Here is a 22,475-nt window from a genome sequence, read left to right on the forward strand (position 1 = left end):
TTCTTCACTCTGCTACTGATGGCCTTTATGACAAAATCGCACCCCTGTCCTGCCCAGACCTAACCACTTCCATCTACAACACCACGTTGTCATTCTCCCTAGATGTACTTGCTCCTCTTGCTACACGCAGAACCAGGCCCCATCTGCCACAACCCTGGCAAACAGACGACACCAGAAGTCTCAAGAGACACAGCCATGCTCTTGAGGGAGCATGGCGTAAATCTAAATCCCTGCAAGATTTTACCCTCTACAAATCTGTCCTTCTCAAATACAACTCCTGCCTCCACACTGCTAAACAAACCTATTACAACACTCTCATCAAAACCCTCTCATCCAAACCTCGTCAACTCTTTTCTACCCTTAATTCCTTACTTCACCCCCCACTGCCCCCACCCACCAACTTGCTTACCGCTCAACATATTGCCAACCACTTCAATAGCAAAATCAACACAATTTGCAAGGAGATATCCAGCATTCAAATTCCTCCCCTACCCAACATATCAGGTCCAACACCACACTCAATACTCTCCTCCTTTTGCCCAGTTACCACAGAAGAAGTTGATAAACTCCTCTCCATGGCCCACCTCACTACATTACTGCGACCACCTTCCCACTCTATCCTCAACTCGATAACCCACATCTTCAACCTCTCCCTCTCCTCCGACACCTTTCCTTCCCCACTCAAACATGCACTGGTTACCCCCCATACTCAAAAAACCCTCACTAGACCCCACCTGCTTGAATAACTTAAGACCTATCTCCCTGCTCCCGTTTGCCTCCAAGCTCATCGAACGTCTTGTTCATGACCAAATGAGTCGCTACCTCACGGACAACAACCTTCTCGACCCCCTACAGTCTGACTTCCGCCTACAACATTCTACTGAAACTGCCCTACTAAAACTCACCAATTACCTAATAGCTGCCAAAACCAATGGCCACTACTCCATACTCATACTTTTAGACCTGCCTTTGACACAGTTGACCACCTGCTGCTCCTCAGCAAATTACACTCCCTTGGCCTCCGTGATTCTGCATTATCCTGGTTCTCCTCCTACCTATCTCAGCGCACTTTCAGTGTCACTTACAACTCCATCTCCTCCGTTCCCCTTCCTCTTTCTGTTGGGGTACCCCAAGGCTCCGTCCTTGGGCCTCTCCTTTTCTCACTCTATACCTCTTCCCTGGGCCAGTTGATAACCTCCCATGGCTTCCAATACCACCTCTATGCCGATGACTAGGGATGAGCTTCGTGTTCGAGTCGAACCCATGTTCGACTCGAACATCGGCTGTTCGATCGTTCGCCGAATTGCGAACGTTATGGGCCGTTCACGCTAAATTCGTGTGGCGCGTCACGGCCCATAATTCACTGCGGCATCGCAGTGCATTGCTGGCTGATGATTGGACAAGCATGCACTATGACCCGCATGCTTGGCCAATCACAGCGCCGTCAGTAGAGAGAGCTGTAATTGGCCAAAGCCAGGGTGGCTTTGGCCAATTATGGCTCAGGGGATTTAGTACACACCCCACACTATATAAGGCCGCCTGCACGGCGGCCCTGTGTAGTGTGTGTTCCGGTGTGCTGAGAGATAGAGAGAGAGAGAGACAGTGTCATTTGATTTGAGTTAGATAGATTAGGCAGAACAGTCAGTCAGTTAGCTGCACTTACAGTGTATTGTGTATATATATGCATCCCAGGTGTTGCATATATATATATACACTGTATTCAGTTTAGCTAGATCCGTTCCTGTTATCTTCTATCTAGACTATTTACATTTAATGCAGTGCGTCCTGCTCACAGTGTTCAGCTAGATCCGTTCCTGTTATCTTCTAGACTATTTACATTTAGTGCAGTGCGTCCTGCTCACAGTGTTCAGCTAGATCCGTTCCTGTTATCTTCTAGACTATTTACATTTAGTGCAGTGCGTCCTGCTCACAGTGTTCAGCTAGATCCGTTCCTGTTAAATTCCTACTGACAGGCAGGCTTGTCTGGTTACAGTATATAAAGCTACCTGAAGAAAATTACAGGTGTTCTATTTGATCCTATTAGTACCACGGTCAGGCAGCTAGACTATTTACATTTAGTACAGTGCGTCCTGCTCACAGTGTTCAGCTAGATCCGTTCCTGTTATCTTCCTACTGACAGGCAGGCTTGTCTGGTTACAGTATATAAAGCTACCTGAAGAAAATTACAGGTGTTCTATTTGATCCTATTAGTACCACGGTCAGGCAGCTAGACTATTTACATTTAGTACAGTGCGTCCTGCTCACAGTGTTCAGCTAGATCCGTTCCTGTTATCTTCCTACTGACAGGCAGGCTTGTCTGGTTACAGTATATAAAGCTACTTGAAGAAAATTACAGGTGTTCTATCCCAGCTTAGTGCAGCTACAGGCCATTAGTATGTCTGGAAGGCCAAGAAGGAGAGGCAGACAGTCACAAGCCAATAAGAGAGGGCAAGCAGGCTCTGTGTCTAGTGCTGGTCGTGGAGACGGTGCATCCTCATCAGCACGTGGCCATGGGACACGCTTGGCCTTTTTTTCGGCAGCTGGCCGTGTTGAGCCGCAACATGCGGAAGACTTGGTCGAGTGGATGACCAAGCCGTCCTCATCCTCCTCATCCTCTCTCACCCATGCCCAGGGTGCTTTGTCTGGCAAAGCAGCGGCCTCTTCCCTCAGCTCAATGTCATCAGTGACTCCTTCCCTAGCTCCACCATGTCCTCATGAGGATTCCCTCGAACTGTTTGACCACAGTGTTGGGTACATGCTCCAGGAGGATGCCCAGCGTTTGGAAGGCTCTGATGACGATACTGAGCTCGATGAAGGCAGTAACATGAGCACGGACAGAGGGGGTGCCCAAGAAGGACAGCAATCTGGCAGTCATGCTCCCCCTGCTGCAGCATACTGCCAGGTTTGCTCCAGTGATGAGGAGGGAGGGGATGATGAGGTCACTGACTCAACGTGGGTGCCTGATAGGAGAGAGGAGGAGGAGGAGGAGGAGGCGGCGGCACATCACCAACGAGGCAGGATGCCCTCCAGGGGCCAGCCTAAGGGCAGCACATTGACTGCATCACACCCCAAAGCTCCACATGTGCAGGGCGCTGCAGTCTCTGCGCGTTATTCAAAAAGTTCTTTGGTGTGGGCCTTTTTTGAGACGAGTGCATCAGATCGCACCGCTGCTATTTGCAACATATGTCTCAAGCGTATCTCGCGTGGCCAAAACATCTCCCGCTTGGGTACCACATGCTTGACCAGACATATGTTGACCTGCCATGCAGTTCGTTGGCAAGCGTATCTAAAAGACCCACACCAAAGAACAAAGAGGATCTCTCCTTGCTCCTCATCAGCTGAGATTTCCAACCCCACTAGACCTTCAGTCCTCTCTGAGACCTGCAGTGAGAGGAATGAAGGTGTAGAATTAGGTGTGTCACAGCCAAGTACTTGTGGGCAATCTGCTTTTGGTACACCGACGTCAGATTGTACCAGGCAAATTTCCCTGCCCCAGCTGCTGCACCGCCGAAAGAAGTTTGCTCCCAGCCATCCACATGCCCAGCGGTTGAATGCTAGCTTGGCAAAATTGCTAGCACTTCAACTGCTGCCTTTTCAGTTGGTAGACTCTGCCCCCTTCCGTGAGTTTGTGGAATGTGCGGTTCCTCAGTGGCAGGTACCCAAACGCCACTTTTTCTCACGGAAGGCGATTCCGGCTCTCTACCGGCATGTGGAAGGCAATGTCCATGCCTCGCTGGACAGGGCGGTCAGCGGTAAGGTGCATATTACCGCTGACTCATGGTCCAGCAGGCATGGACAGGGACGTTACCTAAGTTTCACGGCGCATTGGGTGACTCTGCTGGCAGCTGGGAAGGATGCAGGACAAGGTGCAGTAGTGTTGGAGGTTGTTCCGCCACCACGCCTCCAAAATGCTGATTGTGACACACCTCTCTCCTCCACCCCCTCCTCTTCTTCTTCCTCCATGGCCTCTTCCTCGGAACCAGCGGTGCTCCGTAGGCGTTCAAGGGGCTACGCAGGTACGCAGGCCAAAAGATGCCATGCGGTGCTTGAGCTGGTGTGCTTGGGGGACAGGAGCCACACTGGGGCAGAGGTTTTGTCAGCTCTGCAGGGGCAGGTTCAGAGGTGGTTGACGCCACGCCAACTTAAGGCAGGAATGGTGGTTTGCGACAATGGCACCAACCTCCTCTCTGCCCTCCGACAGGGACAAATGACCCATGTGCCCTGTTTGGCTCACGTCCTTAACTTGGTGGTGCAGCGGTTCTTGGGCAGGTACCCGGGCTTACAGGATGTCCTGAGGCAGGCCAGGAAAGTCTGTGTGCATTTCCGCCGGTCATATAATGCCAGTGCTCGGCTGACGGACCTCCAAAAGGAGTTTAACCTGCCCAAGAACCGCCTAATCTGTGACATGCCCACCAGGTGGAACTCAACGTTGGCCATGCTGCAGCGGCTGCACACGCAGCAGAGGGCCATCAATGAGTACCTGTGCGACTATGGCACCAGGACAGGGTCAGGGGAGCTTGGTTTTTTTTCCCCACGCCAGTGGGCCATGATCAGGGATGCATGCACTGTCCTGTCACCATTCGAGGAGGCCACGAGGATGGTGAGCAGTGACAGTGCATGCATCAGTGACACTGTCCCCCTTGTCCACCTGTTGGAGCACACGCTGCGTGGAATAATGGACAGGGCACTTGAGGCAGAACAGAGGCAGGAAGAGGAGGACTTCCTTAGCTCTCAAGGCCCCCTTTATCCAGACAGTGTTCCTGCGTGCCCGCCGATCACACAGGAAGAGGACGAGGAGGAAGAGGAGGAGGAGGAAGATTGTGTCAGTATGGAGGTGGAGCCTGGCACTCAGCATCAGCAGCAGTCTTTAAGGGATCAGTCCCAAGAAACACATGGACTTGTACGTGGCTGGGAGGAGGTGGCTGCGGACCATGTCGTTCTTAGTGACCCAGAGGACTCCGGACCGAATGCCTCAGCAAACCTACGCTGCATGGCCTCCCTGATCCTGCAAAGCCTGCGTAAGGATCCTCGTATTCGTGGTATCAAGGAGAAGGACCAATACTGGCTGGCAACCCTCCTTGATCCACGTTACAAGGGTAAGGTTGCGGACCTTATCTTGCCATCGCAGAGGGAGCAGAGGATGAAACATCTTCGGGAGGCCTTGCAGAAAGGTCTGTGCAACGCGTTCCCAGAGACTGGGAGGTTACAAACTCCTGTTTCTGGACAACGTGTTGCTGAGGCTTCGGTCAGTCAAAGAAGGAGCGGTGGAGAAGGTGGCCGTCTGACCGATGCGTTCAGACAATTTTTTGGTCCGCAGCCCCAAGGTATGATCGGTTCCAGCAACCATCGCCAGCGTCTGTTTTACATGGTGCAGGAATACCTAGGGGCAAGATCAGACTTGGACACCTTTCCCACCGAAAATCCTCTGGGTTACTGGGTCTTGAGGATGGATCACTGGCCAGAGCTTGCACAGTATGCAATTGAGCTACTGGCCTGTCCTGCATCCAGCGTTCTTTCGGAACGCACATTCAGTGCTGCTGGAGGCGTGGTAACCGATCACAGGGTGCGTCTGTCCACCGACTCGGTCGATCGGCTGACCTTCATAAAAATGAATGAGTCTTGGATCACCACCAGCTACCAAGCACCTGATGCTGATGTAACCGAATAATTTTTTTTGAAATCTCAGATCCCTTCAAAGACTGCCTATGCTGATGCTGAGTGACTATCCCTGAGTAATTATCCTCTTCCTCCTCAATCATCACGCTGATAGCTTGTAAGAACATTTTTGGTTCTGGGCGCCACCACCAGTGCCTAAGGCACAATTTTTCAGCCCCTGTTTAACAGGGGCGTGTAATTACAATTTTTGATGTAATACTTTGCAGCAGGGCTCGTTCCTGCATTCCAACTAGAGTGTCTGTGAGGGGTTGCAGTGTTGTGGCACCAGCACCAGTGCCTAAGGCCCAATTTTTCTGCCCCTGTCTAACAGGGGCGTGTAATTACAATTTTTGATGCAATACTTTGCAGCAGGGCTCGTTCCTGCGTTCCAACTAGAGTGTCTGTGAGGGGTTGCAGTGTTGTGGCACCAGCACCAGTGCCTAAGGCCCAATTTTTCTGCCCCTAACAGGGGCGTGTAATTACAATTTTTGATGCAATACTTTGCAGCAGGGCTCGTTCCTGCGTTCCAACTAGAGTGTCTGTGAGGGGTTGCAGTGTTGTGGCACCAGCACCAGTGCCTAAGGCCCAATTTTTCTGCCCCTGTCTAACAGGGGCGTGTAATTACAATTTTTGATGCAATACTTTGCAGCAGGGCTCGTTCCTGCGTTCCAACTAGAGTGTCTGTGAGGGGTTGCAGTGTTGTGGCACCAGCACCAGTGCCTAAGGCCCAATTTTTCTGCCCCTGTCTAACAGGGGCGTGTAATTACAATTTTTGAAGCAATACTTTGCAGCAGGGCTCGTTCCTGCGTTCCAACTAGAGTGTCTGTGAGGGGTTGCAGTGTTGTGGCACCAGCACCAGTGCCTAAGGCCTAATTTTTCAGCTCCTGTTCAACAGGGGCATGTAATTACAATTCTTGATCTAATATTTCACAGCAGGGCCCTGTGAGGGCTTACAGTGTTGTGGCCACAGCAACACCTAAGGCCCAAATTTCTGCTGAGTATATAGGGCAGGACCCTACTTTCAAACATCTAACTTACAAACGACTCCTACTTGCAAACGGAAGGAGACAACAGGAAGTGAGATGAAATCTACCCCTAGGAAGGGAAATTCTTTCCTGTAAGAGTTAATATGGGAAAACAATTTCTCCTTTCCACTGATGCTTTCCAATCCTTGTTCCACAAAAAAACCCAAATTTTCAAAAAACATTTTTCATTGGGACAAAAAAGTGAGGTGAAATCTTCTGAAGAGGAGGAAAGACAGCAAAACAAATGTCACAGGGGTGATAACCCTTCCCTATGTTTTCCAAAAAGCTTAGAAAAGATTTTTTGGCTGGAGCTAAACACGTTAAAAATGTTCAAAATTACAAACAGATTCTACTTAACAACAAACCTACAGTCCCTGTCTTGTTTGCACCGCCTGTATACTGCTGTTCAGAGTATATAGGGCCTGGTGGCCCCACACCTTTCCTTATTTTAATTTGGGTGCGGGGTTTCCCTTAATATCCATACAAGACCCAAAGGGCCTGGTAATGGACTGGGGGGTACCCATGCCGTTTGTCTCACTGATTTTCATCCATATTGCCATGACCCGACATGACATTAAACCCGCAAGCAGTTTTAAATGAGATTTTTTCCTTTAAAAATGACATTTGGTGCAGGGACTGTTCTAAACATGGGAAACACGCGTCACTTTACAGGCATACTATAGACACCCCCCAGGTACGATATTTAAAGGAATATTTCACTTTTTTTTTTTTTACTTTAACCACTTGCCGACCGCCTAACGTATATATACGCCGGCAGAATGGCACGGGCAGGCAGAATCACGTACCTGTACGTGATCTGCCTCCCGCGGGCGGGGGGTCCGATCGGACCCCCCCCCGGTGCCACCGGCGGTCGGCATCTGACTAGGAGCGTCGGGAGGCGAGGGGGAGACCATCCGATCGTGGCCCCCCCCTCGCGATCGCTCCCAGCCAATAGGAATCCTCCCCTGCCTGTGTGTAGTTTCACACAGGCAGAGGATGTGATGTCATCTCTCCTCGGTCTGGCAGTTTCCGTCCCAGCGCCGAGGAGAGAAGACATGTAAGTGCACACAACACACACACACACAGTAGAACATGCCAGGCATACCTTACACCCCCGATCCCCCCCCGATCGCCCCCCGATCCCCCCCCCGATCACCCCCCCCCCTGTCACAAACTGACATTAGCAGTATTTTTTTTTTTTTTTTTCTGATTACTGCATAGTGTCAGTTTGTGACAGTTACAGTGTTAGGGCAGTGAATATTACCCCCCTTTAGGTCTAGGATACCCCCCTAACCCCCCCTAATAAAGTTTTAACCCCTTGATCACCCCCTGTCACCAGTGTCACTAAGCGATCATTTTTCTGATCGCTGTATTAGTGTCGCTGGTGACGCTAGTTAGGAACGTAAATATTTAGGTTCGCCGTCAGCGTTTTATAGCGTCAGGGACCCCCATATACTATCTAATAAAGGTTTTAACCCCTTGATTGCCCCCTAGTTAACCCTTTCACCACTGATCACCGTATAACTGTTACGAGTGACGCTGGTTAGTTCGTTTATTTTTTATAGTGTCAGGGCACCTGCCGTTTATTACCGAATAAAGGTTTAGCCCCCTGATCGCCCGGTGGTGATATGCGTCGCCCCAGGCAGCGTCAGATTAGCGCCAGTACCGCTAACACCCACGCACGCAGCATACGCCTCCCTTAGTGGTATAGTATCTGTACGGATCAATATCTGATCCAATCAGATCTATACTAGCGTCCCCAGCAGTTTAGGGTTCCCGAAAACGCAGTGTTAGCGGGATCAGCCCAGATACCTGCTAGCACCTGCATTTTGCCCCTCCGCCCGGCCCACCCAAGTGCAGTATCGATCGATCACTGTCACTTACAAAACACTAAACGCATAACTGCAGCGTTCGCATAGTCAGGCCTGATCCCTGCGATCGCTAACAGTTTTTTTGGTAGCGTTTTGGTGAACTGGCAAGCACCAGCCCCAGGCAGCGTCAGGTTAGTGCCAGTAGCGCTAACACCCACGCACGCAGCATACGCCTCCCTTAGTGCTATAGTATCTGATCGGATCAATATCTGATCCGATCAGATCTATACTAGCGTCCCCAGCAGTTTAGGGTTCCCACAAACGCAGTGTTAGCGGGATCAGCCCAGATACCTGCTAGCACCTGCGTTTTGCCCCTCCGCCCGGCCCAGCCCAGCCCACCCAAGTGCAGTATCGATCGATCACTGACACTTACAAAACACTAAACGCATAACTGCAGCGTTCGCAGAGTCAGGCCTGATTCCTGCGATCGCTAACAGTTTTTTTGGTAGCGTTTTGGTGAACTGGCAAGCACCAGCCCCAGGCAGCGTCAGGTTAGCACCAGTACCGCTAACACCCACGCACGCAGCATACGCCTCCCTTAGTGGTATAGTATCTGAACTGATCAATATCTGATCCGATCAGATCTATACTAGCGTCCCCAGCAGTTTAGGGTTCCCACAAACGCAGTGTTAGCGGGATCAGCCCAGATACCTGCTAGCACCTGCGTTTTGCCCCTCCGCCCGGCCCAGCCCAGCCCACCCAAGTGCAGTATCGATCGATCACTGACACTTACAAAACACTAAACGCATAACTGCAGCGTTCGCAGAGTCAGGCCTGATCCCTGCGATCGCTAACAGTTTTTTTGGTAGCGTTTTGGTGAACTGGCAAGCACCAGCGGCCTAGTACACCCCGGTCGTAGTCAAACCAGCACTGCAGTAACACTTGGTGACGTGGCGAGTCCCATAAGTGCAGTTCAAGCTGGTGAGGTGGCAAGCACAAGTAGTGTCCCACTGCCACCAAGAAGACAAACACAGGCCCGTCGTGCCCATAGTGCCCTTCCTGCTGCATTCGCCAATCCTAATTGGGAACCCACCGCTTCTGCAGCGCCCGTACTTCCCCCATTCACATCCCCAACCAAATGCAGTCGGCTGCATGAGAGGCATTTTCTTTATGTCCTCCCGAGTACCCCTACCCAACGAACCCCCAAAAAAGATGTTGTGTCTGCAGCAAACGCGGATATAGACGTGACACCCTCTATTATTGTCCCTCCTGTCCTGACAATCCTGGTCTTTGCATTGGTGAATGTTTTGAACGCTACCATACAATAGTTGAGTATTAGCGTAGGGTACAGCATTGCACAGACTAGGCACACTTTCACAGGGTCTCCCAAGATGCCATCGCATTTTGAGAGACCCGAACCTGGAACCGGTTACAGTTATAAAAGTTAGTTACAAAAAAAAGTGTAAAAAAAAAAAAAAAAAAAACATACAAAAATATAAAATAAAAAAAAAATAGTTGTCGTTTTATTGTTCTTTCTCTCTCTATTCTCTCTCTCTATTGTTCTGTTCTTTTTTACTGTATTCTATTCTGCAATGTTTTATTGTTATTATGTTTTATCATGTTTGCTTTTCAGGTATGCAATTTTTTATACCTTACCGTTTACTGTGCTTTATTGTTAACCATTTTTTTGTCTTCAGGTACGCCATTCACGACTTTGAGTGGTTATACCAGAATGATGCCTGCAGGTTTAGGTATCATCTTGGTATCATTCTTTTCAGCCAGCGGTCGGCTTTCATGTAAAAGCAATCCTAGCGGCTAATTAGCCTCTAGACTGCTTTTACAAGCAGTGGGAGGGAATGCCCCCCCCCCCCCAACGTCTTCCGTGTTTTTCTCTGGCTCTCCTGTCTCAACAGGGAACCTGAAAATGCAGCCGGTGATTCAGCCAGCTGACCATAGAGCTGATCAGAGACCAGAGTGGCTCCAAACATCTCTATGGCCTAAGAAACCGGAAGCTACGAGCATTTTATGACTTAGATTTCGCCGGATGTAAACAGCGCCATTGGGAAATTGGGAAAGCATTTTATCACACCGATCTTGGTGTGGTCAGATGCTTTGAGGGCAGAGGAGAAATCTAGGGTCTAATAGACCCCAATTTTTGCAAAAAAGAGTACCTGTCACTACCTATTGCTATGATAGGGGATATTTACATTCCCTGAGATAACAATAAAAATGATTAAAAAAAAAAAAAAATGAAAGGAACAGTTTAAAAATAAGATAAAAAAATAATAATAATAAAGAAAAAAAAAAAAAAAAAAAAAAAAAGCACCCCTGTCCCCCCTGCTCTCGCGCTTAGGCGAACGCAAGCGTCGGTCTGGCGTCAAATGTAAACAGCAATTGCACCATGCATGTGAGGTATCGCCGCGAAGGTCAGATCGAGGGCAGTAAGTTTAGCAGTAGACCTCCTCTGTAAATCTAAAGTGGTAACCTGTAAAGGCTTTTAAAGGCTTTTAAAAATGTATTTAGTTTGTCACCACTGCACGTTTGTGCGCAATTTTAAAGCATGTCATGTTTGGTATCCATGTACTCGGCCTAAGATCATCTTTTTTATTTCATCAAACATTTGGGCAATATAGTGTGTTTTAGTGCATTAAAATGTAAAAAAGTGTGTTTTTTCCCCAAAAAATGCGTTTGAAAAATCGCTGCGCAAATACTGTGTGAAAAAAAAAATGAAACACCCACCATTTTAATCTGTAGGGCATTTGCTTTAAAAAAAATATATAATGTTTGGGGGTTCAAAGTAATTTTCTTGCAAAAAAAAATTATTTTTTTATGTAAACAATAAGTGTCAGAAAGGGCTTTGTCTTCAAGTGGTTAGAAGAGTGGGTGATGTGTGACATAAGCTTCTAGATGTTGTGCATAAAATGCCAGGACAGTTCAAAACCCCCCCAAATGACCCCATTTTGGAAAGTAGACACCCCAAGCTATTTGCTGAGAGTCATGTTGAGTCCATGGAATAATTTATATTGTGACACAAGTTGCGGGAAAGAGACAATTTTTTATTTTTTTTATTTTTTTTTGCGCAAAGTTGTCACTAAATGATATATTGCTCAAACATACCATGGGAATATGTGAAATTACACCCCAAAATACATTCTGCTGCTTCTCCTGAGTACGGGGATACCACATGTGTGAGACTTTTTGGGAGCCTAGCCGCGTACGGGACCCTGAAAACCAAGCACCGCCTTCAGGCTTTCTAAGGCCGTAAATTTTTGATTTCACTCTTCACTGCCTATCACAGTTTCGGAGGCCATGGAATGCCCAGGTTGCAAAAAACCCCCCCAAATGACCCCATTTTGGAAAGTAGACACCCCAAGCTATTTGATGAGAGGTATAGTGAGTATTTTGCAGACCTCACTTTTTGTCACAAAGTTTTGAAAATTGAAAAAAGAAAAAAAAAAATTTTTTTTCTCGTCTTTCTTTATTTTCAAAAACAAATGAGAGCTGCAAAATACTCACCATGCCTCTCAGCAAATAGCTTGGGGTGTCTACTTTCCAAAATGGGGTCATTTGGGGGGGGTTTGTGCCACCTGGGCATTCCATGGCCTCCGAAACTGTGATAGGCAGTGAGGAGTAAAATCAAAAATGTACGCCCTTAGAAATCCTGAAGGTGGTGATTGGTTTTCGGGGTCCCGTACGCGGCTAGGCTCCCAAAAAGTCCCACACATGTGGTATCCCCATACTCAGGAGAAGCAGCTAAATGTATTTTGGGGTGCAATTCCACATATGCCCATGGCCTGTGTGAGCAATATATCATTTAGTGACAACTTTGTGCAAAAAAAAAAAAAAAAAAAAAAAATTTGTCACTTTCCCGCAACTTGTGTCAAAATATAAAACATTCCATGGACTCAACATGCCTCAAAGCAAATAGCTTGGGGTGTCTACTTTCCAAAATGGGGTCATTTGGGGGGGTTTTATGTCATCTGGGCATTTTATGGCCTTCAAAACTGTGATAGGTAGTGAGGAGTAAAATCAAAAATGTACGCCCTTAGAAATCCTGAAGGCAGTGATTGGTTTTCGGGGCCCCGTACGCGGCTAGGCTCCCAAAAAGTCCCACACATGTGGTATCCCCATACTCAGGAGAAGCAGCAGAATGTATTTTGGGGTGCAATTCCACATATGCCCATGGCCTGTGTGAGCAATATATCATTTAGTGACAACTTTTTGTAATTTTTTTTTTTTTTTGTCATTATTCAATCACTTGGGACAAAAAAAATGAATATTCAATGGGCTCAACATGCCTCTCAGCAAATTCCTTGGGGTGTCTACTTTCCAAAATGGGGTCATTTGTGGGGGTTTTGTACTGCCCTGCCATTTTAGCACCTCAAGAAACGACATAGGCAGTCATAAATTAAAGGCTGTGTAAATTCCAGAAAATGTACCCTAGTTTGTAGACGCTATAACTTTTGCGCAAACCAATAAATATACACTTATTGACATTTTTTTTACCAAAGACATGTGGCCGAATACATTTTGGCCTAAATGTATGACTAAAATTGAGTTTATTGGATTTTTTCTAGAACAAAAAGTAGAAAATATCATTTTTTTTCAAAATTTTCGGTCTTTTTCCGTGTATAGCGCAAAAAATAAAAACGGCAGAGGTGATCAAATACTATCAAAAGAAAGCTCTATTTGTGGGAAGAAAAGGACGCAAATTTCGTTTGGGTACAGCATTGCATGACCGCGCAATTAGCAGTTAAAGCGACGCAGTGCCGAATTGTAAAAAGTGCTCTGGTCAGGAAGGGGGTAAAACCTTCCGGGGCTGAAGTGGTTAAGCATCATTAAAATCACTGCTCCCGAAAAAACGGCCGTTTTTAAAAGTTTTATTTGCATTGATACATGTCCCCTGGGGTAGGACCCGGGTCCCCAAACCCTTTTTAGGACAATACCATGCAAATTAGCCTTTAAAATGAGCACTTTTGATTTCGAACGTTCGAGTCCCATAGACGTCAATGGGGTTCTAACGTTCGTGCGAACTTTCGGTCCGTTCGCGGGTTCTGGTGCGAACCGAACCGGGGGGTGTTCGGCTCATCCCTACCGATGACACACAGATCTATCTCTCCACTCCTCAACTCACCCCCACTATCTCATGGATCTCAAACTTGCTGAATGACATATCGGTATGGATGTCACACCACCTCCTCAAACTTAATCTTTCTAAAACTGAGCTTGTTATATTTCCTCCTTCACGGTCTCCATCCTGTGACTTCACCATTAATATCAACAACACAACCGTTGGTCCCTCCACACATGCCAGGGTCCTGGGTGTAATCCTTGACTCTGACCTCTCCTTCAGCCCCCATATCCAATCACTGGCTTAATCCTGCCGCCTTAACCTCCGCAACATCTCCAGAATTCGACCCTTCCTGACTAATGACACCACAAAGCAACTTATTCACTCCTTGATTATTTCCCCCCTCGACTATTGCAACTCTCTCCTTAATGGCTTACCCTTAAGCAGGCCATCCCCCCTTCAGTCTATTATGAATGCTGCTGCTAGACTAATACACCTCACTAATCGATTCGTGACTGCTGCTCCTCTCTGCCAATCCCTTCACAGGCTTCCCCTACCCCACCGTGTAAAATTCAAAATGCTAACCATAACATACAAGGCCATTCACAACATCGCCCCCATCTACATCACCAACCTCATCTGCAGATATCGCCCAAATCACCCCCTCCGCTCCTCCCAGGACCTCCTGCTCTCTAGCTCCCTTGTTACCTCCTCCCATGCTCGCCTTCAGGACTTCTCCAGAGCCTCTCCCATCCTCTGGAATTCCCTGCCCCAGTATGTCCGACCAGCCCCTACCCTGTCCACCTTTAGGAGATCCCTGAAAACTCATTTATTCAGGGAAGCCTATCCCACACCCACATAACTGTCCCTGAGCCACCCCCATCAAATCATTCTTTGCAGCTATTACCTTTTGTACCACCACCCCCTCCCTTTAGAATGTAAGCTCTACGAGCAGGGCCCTCCTGTACCTTTTGTATTGAACTGTACTGTAATTGTGTTGTCCCCCTTATATATTGTAAAGCGCTGCGTAAACTGTTGGCGCTATATAAATCTCGAGTAATAATAATAATAATATTGGCCTAAACTGATGAATAGGGATGGGCCGAACACCCCCCCTGGTTCGGTTCGCATCCAGAACATGCGAACAGGCAAAAAATTTGTTCGAACATGCGAACACCATTGAAGTCTATGGGACTCGAATGTGAAAAATCAAAAGTGCTAATTTTAAAGGCTAATATGCAAGTTATTGTCATAAAAAGTGTTTGGGGACCTGGGTCCTGCCCCAGGGGACATTATCAATGCAAAAAAAAGTTTTAAAAACTGCATTTTTTTCGGGAGCAGTGATTTTAATAATGCTTAAAGTGAAACAATAAAAATTAAATATTCATTTAAATTTCGTACCTGGGGGGTGTCTATAGTATGCCTGTAAAGTAGCGCATGTTTACTGTGTTTATAACAGTCTGAGAGCAAAATGACATTTCTAAAGGAAAAAAAAAGTTATTTAAAAGTGCTAGCGCTAGTGCCGTATATTAATGAATTGTCGGTCCTGACAATACACATAAAAGTCATTGAAAGTCATTGAAAATTTAAAAGAAAATGCGTGGGGGTCCCCCAAAATTCCATTACCAGGCCCTTCAGGTCTGGTATGGATATTAAGGGGAACTCTGCGCTAAAATTTTAAAAAAATGGCGTGGGGTCCCCCCAAAAATCAGAGGGGGGGCAGGGTCACCCGTACATGTCACTGGGTAACCCTGGCATTTCCCCTTGCATCAGAGGGGGCGGGTGGCCCCGCCCTCAGTTATTTAAGAACTGTCATCCGAGTCGCACGCCATTATGCCGGGTGCCTCCTATGGAGGAGACAGTATCGTTCGTGAATCGTAGAAGGATTACATCGTTGGAATTTTTTTTTTTTTTATTAAAAGACTTGTGCCAAGCTGTGTGTGGGTTTTTTTTACCTTTTTTGTCACTTTTTTGGGTGAAACGGTAGGAGTACAATGTACCCCATTACCATTTCACACGGGGGGGGGGCGGGATCTGGGAGTCCCCTTTGTTAAAGGGGGCTTCCATATTCCAATGAGCCCCCCGCCCACAGACACCCACAATCATCGGGCAATGTTTGTTGGTATGAGGCCCTTCTCCCCATCAACATGGGGACAAGGTGCTTTGGGGGGACTACCCCAAAGCACCCTCCCAATGTTGAGGGCATGTGGCCTGGTACGGTTCAGGAGGGAGGTCGCTCTCTCTCGTCCCCCCTCTTTTCCTGTGGCCAGCCAGGTTGCGTGCTTGGATAAGGGTCTGGTGTGGATTTTTGGGGGAACCGCACGCCATTTTTAAAAAAATTTTGGTGAGGCGTTCCCCTTAAAATCCATACCAAACCTGAAGGGTCTGGTATGGATTTTTGGGGGGAACCCCACGCCATTTTTAAAAAATTTTTGGCGCGGAGTTCCCCTTAATATCCATACCAGACCTGAAGGGCCTGGTAATGGAATTTTGGGGGGCCCCACGTATTTTTTTTTTTAATTTTTCAATGACTTTCAATGACTTTTATGTGTATTGTAAGGACCAACAATTCATTAATAGCCGGCACTAGTGCTAGCACTTTTAAATGACTTTTTTTTCTTTTAGAAATGTCATTTTGCTCTCGGACTATTATAAACACGGGAAACATGCACTACTTTACAGGCATACTATAGACACCCCCCAGGTACGAAATTTAAAGGAATATTTCACTTTTATTGTTTCACTTTAAGCATTATTAAAATCACTGCTCCCGTAAAAAAGGCCGTTTTTTTTTGCATTGATACATGTCCCCTGGGGCAGGACCCAGGACCCCAAACACTTTTTATGACAATAACTTGCATATTAGCCTTAAAAATTAGCACTTTTGATTTCTCCCATAGACTTTTAAAGGGTGTTCCGCAGCTTTGGAATTTACCGCAAACACCCCAAATTGTTTCGCTATTCGGCGAACGGGCAAAAAGCCAATGTTCAATGAACTCATGTTCGACTCGAACAGACAGCCCATCCCTACTGATGAAGAAATTTGTTTCTTTTTTATTTATTTTTTTGGATATTTATTTTAGTAAAAAGTAAAAAATATTGTTTTTTTTTTTTTTTTTTTTTTTAAATTGTCTGTCTTTTTTTGTTTATAGCGCAAAAAATAAAAACCGCAGAGGTGATCAAATACCAGCAAAAGACTGACACTTTTGAAAAAAAATGATTTTTTACTTATTTTTGGGAAAAAAAGGACATCAATTTTGTTTGGCTCCAGCATCCAACGTCCGCGCAATTGTCAGTTAAAGCGACGCAGTGCCGTATCCCAAAAAATGGCCTGCTCATTAAGGGGATAAATCCTTCTGGTGCTGAAGTGGTTAATCTTAAAATTGTTATTGCAGTTATTATAAAGCCTGAGAAAAGGAACATTGCTTACATACTTGATTTTTTTTATCTATAACCTAATTGCAACAGAACCTGCTGGAGAGGTTTCAAGAATTAAGTGTAAGGATGAGCATTCATTTACATACATTTTGAAGAATATTCTTACCAGTTCTGTGACTTTCTGTCCAAACTCATCTACCAAGATACATCCAAGTTCTTTCTGTTTTAAAATGGGTAAAAAGGGGTTTAATACATGATATTGTGTGTGTGTGTGTATGTATATATATATATACACCCCACTTTTATGTAAGCAATGGGGTTTATTTACTAAAGCTGGGAAGTGCAAAATCAGGTTCACTTCTGCATAGAAACCAATGAGCTTCTAACCTCGGCTTGTTCAATTAAGCTTTGGTAATAAAACCTGGAAGCTTTAGTAAATAAACCCCATTGTGTACTTATAAGTGGGGTATGCCTGTAAATTACTCTATAATAATAAATCTCAAATGTGGCACATTCCACAAGAAAACTAAGTGTGGTGAAGCAGGAAAGCTAAAAAAAAAAAAAAAAAGAATTGAGCAAATTGCAGAAAAGTAACATAATAATAATATATAGACTCTGGATCCCTCTGACAAACAGTAACATTGCCAACTATGGACAGCTGCGCCAGATTCTGTGTGCACCAGCCCTTGGTGTCTGCAAATTGGGTTTGGGGAATAATGTTCGAGAAGTGACAGCAGTTGGAGGTTCTTCTGAACAGTGATCTTTCTTAATTGCAGAGACTCTGGGGGTTATTTACGAAAGGCAAATTCACTTTGCACTACAAGTGCACTTAAAATTGAACTGAAAATGCACTTGGAAGTGCAGTCACTGTAGATCCGAGGGGACATGCAAGGAAAGTAAAAAAAACAGCATTTTAGATTGCACATGATTGGATGATAAAATCAGCAGAGCTTCCCCTCATTTCAGATCTACCCCTCAGCTTTACAGTGAGTACACTTTCAGTGCAATTTCAAGTGCACTTTGCACTTGTAGTTTGCACTTGTAGTGAAAAGTGGATTTGCCTTTCGTAAATAACCCCCAATCTGTCTAATACATCAGCAAAAACACCTTGTTCAGAAGTTTGATAAACATTGTTTAACTAGTTTGGCTGTAGAGCAATTTTTTTCATGTTTTGCACACGTGCAAAAAAAATTCTTCATTTAAAGGGGTTGTAAAGGTACATTTTTTTTTGCATAAATCTGATATATATGCTGCATACATCTGGCATCTATATATTATTTCCACCAAAATTTTTATTTTCCCTGTTTTACACATACCTATTTTCGGCACTTCCTCCTTTACAGTCCCTTTAGATTTTCACAGCTTCCGGCTATTGAAGCACACTCCCTGCCACTAAGTCATATGCTGAATGTGAACTATAATTCCCTTTATGCTCAGCAGCATTGCACATGCGCATTGCCGCATTTTCCCTGCCTGCTTGAATGAGAACAAGCACGGGAGGCGGAGCTACAACGTCGTACACGGCTGTGGCTCCCGTGCCTGTGAGTGCAGACAGCGTCTCCCCGCAAGGGGATGTTCGACACGAACATCGGGCTCATCCCTACTGATTTTACTTATTGTAATATTTTAATAACATGAAGGGACACATCGCAGCCAATTACTGATTTTACTGATGTCAGGATGGACAGGATGCATTCTAATTGGTTGTTATCTTATAGCAAAATGTTTTTAAGACTTTTTGGATTACATTGAAGCAAATGTTCAGGATTAAAATGTTTATTCTCCTGTTGTCATTTACCATGGCAGGTTTGGAATTGAATACATGTGAACAGTGTATAGTTGCCAAGCTCTATGGGATTATTCAAGAAGACATTTCAAGTATAGCAAACTGGATGTAGAATATGTATCTAGTAGTCAGATTTTAGCTCATTCCCAACACAGAAATGATTGATAATTGGTTGATATTCTTTACAATACTTTGCATTCACATTATAAAAGGTTCTTACCACTGATGCTAGTATTACAGCAATTTCAGAGGTTGTGAAATTTTGACGTTTGGACCTTCTGTTCTTTAACTATAAAACAGAAAATAATGAATATAAATTAATATTGTATCCAGCACAGTGCTTATGACATTCAAAATACTGATTCCAAGCTTTCTGTTTTGTTTGCTGGAGTAAATGTTAAAGCTTACCAAACCTTGCTACACAAACTATAATGTAATCTAATGTTACTAAAAATTGGAAATTTAATTTCCTGCTTGTATGATTGGCTGACTGGTTTTCTCAGAAATCTGCACTACAAAGTCAAATTTTAAGCATCCCCTGAAATAGAAATGTAAGTTTTGGTGAGATACTCCCCACAGTTTAAATAAGGGTTAAATACCTCTGAAGGGGTGCAGACACTGCAGCTTTCCTCATGAGAACACTGGAAGCGTGACTTGGAGCTCAGCGGGAAAGGACGCTGCCTAACTGAGCTCTGCTAGACCGCAGCACACAGAACCCCTTCCAGCCTCAAAAAACTTGGCGATGGGCAAACGAAACAGACTGCCTGCTTTCCCACAACAGCACCGATCATTTTCCACGCCTGGTTCCCGCAGCATACCGGAGCTTTTCGAGTTCCAGACACACAGGACAAGGGGTCGCTCCGCTGCTGGGATGGCGCTGATGGGACACGAGGCGGAGCACAGCGAGGAGGACTCACTGTCAGCCTCAGAAGACATGGTAAGAGAACCGGAGCACACTGACCATCCCCTACGGCTCTCAGAGATGACAAAAATTGCTGCAGACATAAAAAATACACTTTCCTCTGCCATCACAGACCTGAGAGCTGACTTTCTGGCATTATCAGATCGCTTATCCCACACCGAGAGGGCAGAAGCTAAAAGAGACAGAGCAGTTGAGAGGCTGACTACCACAGTCACATCTCATGCCACACACCTAATTCTCATGAACAGACACCTGGAGGACCTGGATAACAGGGGCCGCAGACAGATTATCAGGGTGAGGGGGATCCCTGAAAAAATAGAACCTGCTCAAATTAAATCAGCTCTTCAGGAAGTGTTTAATGAGCTGCTTGACCGCCCCAAAGACACTGACATTGAATTTGTGCAGCACACAGGGCCCTAGCTCCAAATCCCTCAGATACAGCCCCACCAAGGGACATTATATGCTGTCTACAAAGCTTCACAATAAAAGAGGACATTTTGAACAAAGCCAGAAGGCATGAGCAAATTCTCTTTAATGAACACACCATAGCTCTATTCAAAGACCTCTCCCACATCATCTTGCAAAACAGGCGTGCCATGCGCTCCATGATTGCTACACTAAGGGACAAAGGCATACCGTACAGGTGGCGCTTTCCCTTCGCATTAAACGCCACGTATCTTGGCAAACAGCATTACTTGAGGATGCCAGAAGACATCCCGGCTTTCTGTGACCAACTGCAGCTCCCCCTAATTGATCTACAAGAATGGTATAAGGAATTTCATATTCCCCCACAGGGAGTGTCTCCACCACATACACCGCAAGCTTCGCCCTCCAAACATTCATCCTCAAACAAACCTAAACCCGACAAATACATGGGACTTGGCGCTGGCAAGTCGCCCTATTCCTCTAAAGGATCCAGATTGCAGGATGCTACCTGATTTTCATCTGAGACTCTCAGGAACTCACTCTATTCCCAAGAAACAAAGGTCATGTACATAATGTACTTCCTTTTCATCCCCTTTCTTCCCTTTGCACTACCCCTTTATCAGTTGATAATTGGGAAACTTTGTTTAATCCAGATTTTTATTTCAGCCTGTGAAATTTTCCACACACAGCGATTCCCTATCCTGGATCACCATCTTATGGCAAAAAATGGAACTACAAGTAACTGACTAACTCACATAATATCTATGCCATGCAACTTTCCACCCTGGACAATCCCCAACACCTTCTGTTGGCCAGATCTAAGATACTTGGTATTTATGTATCCCGAACACATCTTGTATTGTATTATGTGTAGGATAAAGGTCCATTTGATATTTTGGGCTCACACAAAACTGACAAATACTTCATATTCGCAAAGGCAAATATGGACTGGGTAAATAATCCAGGTATACCCCTCTCTACAATTTGAGACTCCTCATAGGCTGATCGGAGCTGAGCATGTGCTTGCTTGATGTACGTTGTACGTTCTTGACTGGATAAACAGATCGCACACATGTTCTGCCACGATCGAACCTTGACACCCACCAAATTGACCGCAGACATGACAATTCTAAACCCAACACTGGGGACACCCGATTAGGGTGCGTTCACTGCATCACAAAATAAAACAGATCCTAATTCACTCACAGTAATGGAGCTACCGGTTTTCACATTTATACAATGTTAAATGGTGTTAGCAGGCCATACAATTTATGATGTTTCAAATTTCTTACAATTCTGCTAGGTTAACTAATAGCTATATTTACTCAATGCAGATCCAGCAGATTTTTGATGGATCATAGTTTACAAACCATCGTTCATTATTGAACAACTTTCATGTTGAGATTCATGTTACTACCCTAATGGCTGGAACGGGGTACATGACTAACTTATGTTTACAATTGATTTATATGAGCCGTGGGAGGCTTCACTCAGTTTATTTTAACCTCCCTGGCAGTATGATTATTTCAGATTTTAGGTGCTGAATGCAGTACCATTATTTTGCATGGAAATTTGGCGTTTTATATTGTAGGCCTGTAATTCTTAGAAATAACTCACTTAAATCTGTCCAAACAAGAGTCTAGTAGACATCCTGGGTATAATAAACTTTGAAACACGAAATCATAAATTATAATATAATAAATAACTATAAATAATTATAACAAATAATAATATAATAATAATAAAAATTATTCAATAATGTAATCAAATCAAAAACACTGAAATTTGCTCAGTTGCAGAATTGTCACTGTCATTACTTTTAGTGTTTGATGACGAATTTCCCCACAAATCACTATCGCTCAGTTCTGCAAGTGATTCTAATTTATTATCGCTGTTTTCTAGCTGGTCTAAAAGCACTTTTGACGTAAACAGACATTTTTTGGTTGCTATGGACAATCTCCAGTTTCCTGGCAGAAAGAATAGTATTTATAATATAAAACTGCATGCAGGACACTGGACAAACCACTAGGGACAAAGGGGATATGTAATTATTTCATACAGTACTGTAATCTGTAAGATTACGGTATACTGTATCTATACTGTGTTTTTTACTTTTTGAATTTGGCGCCGAACTCCATCCCCGTGCGTCGCAACGCTCGCAGGGAACGGAGCTTAGCACTGTGAATCGAGCGAGACACGGCGGCTCGCAGATCACAGCGGGGAGACATCACAGGATCCAGGGGACAAAGTAAGAAAGCTCTTCCTGGATCCTGCGATGCGATCCCGAGTCTGGCTCGGGGTTACCACTTTTGGTACTGAAATCTCACCCCGAGCCAGTCTCGGGAATACCTCCAGGGAGGTTAATACAACTAGTTTAATACAAAAGCTTTTTGGTATAGTT

General features: G+C 45.3%; 1 protein-coding gene across 8 annotated transcripts in view; it reads right to left on the reverse strand.

The window, feature by feature from the left end:
• Positions 1-22,475, reverse strand: part of LOC141103571 (uncharacterized) — a 142,709-nt gene that overhangs the window by 67,927 nt on the left and 52,307 nt on the right. For 5 of the 8 annotated variants that reach the window (XM_073593306.1, XM_073593311.1, XM_073593307.1 and 2 more), the window contains 2 exons: positions 18,947-19,015; positions 17,107-17,160 (listed from right to left, as the gene is read on the reverse strand). The exons of 1 other annotated variant lie outside the window; for it this stretch is intronic. In XM_073593306.1, coding sequence (XP_073449407.1) covers positions 17,107-17,160; positions 18,947-19,015 — 123 coding nt within the window. The remainder of the gene's footprint in view (positions 1-17,106; positions 17,161-18,946; positions 19,016-22,475) is intronic. 2 more of the 8 variants (XM_073593310.1, XM_073593309.1) reach the window with 1 other exon arrangement.

This window comes from Aquarana catesbeiana, linkage group LG07 (genome assembly GCF_042186555.1).
Source record: "Aquarana catesbeiana isolate 2022-GZ linkage group LG07, ASM4218655v1, whole genome shotgun sequence".
Lineage (NCBI taxonomy): Eukaryota > Metazoa > Chordata > Amphibia > Anura > Ranidae > Aquarana > Aquarana catesbeiana.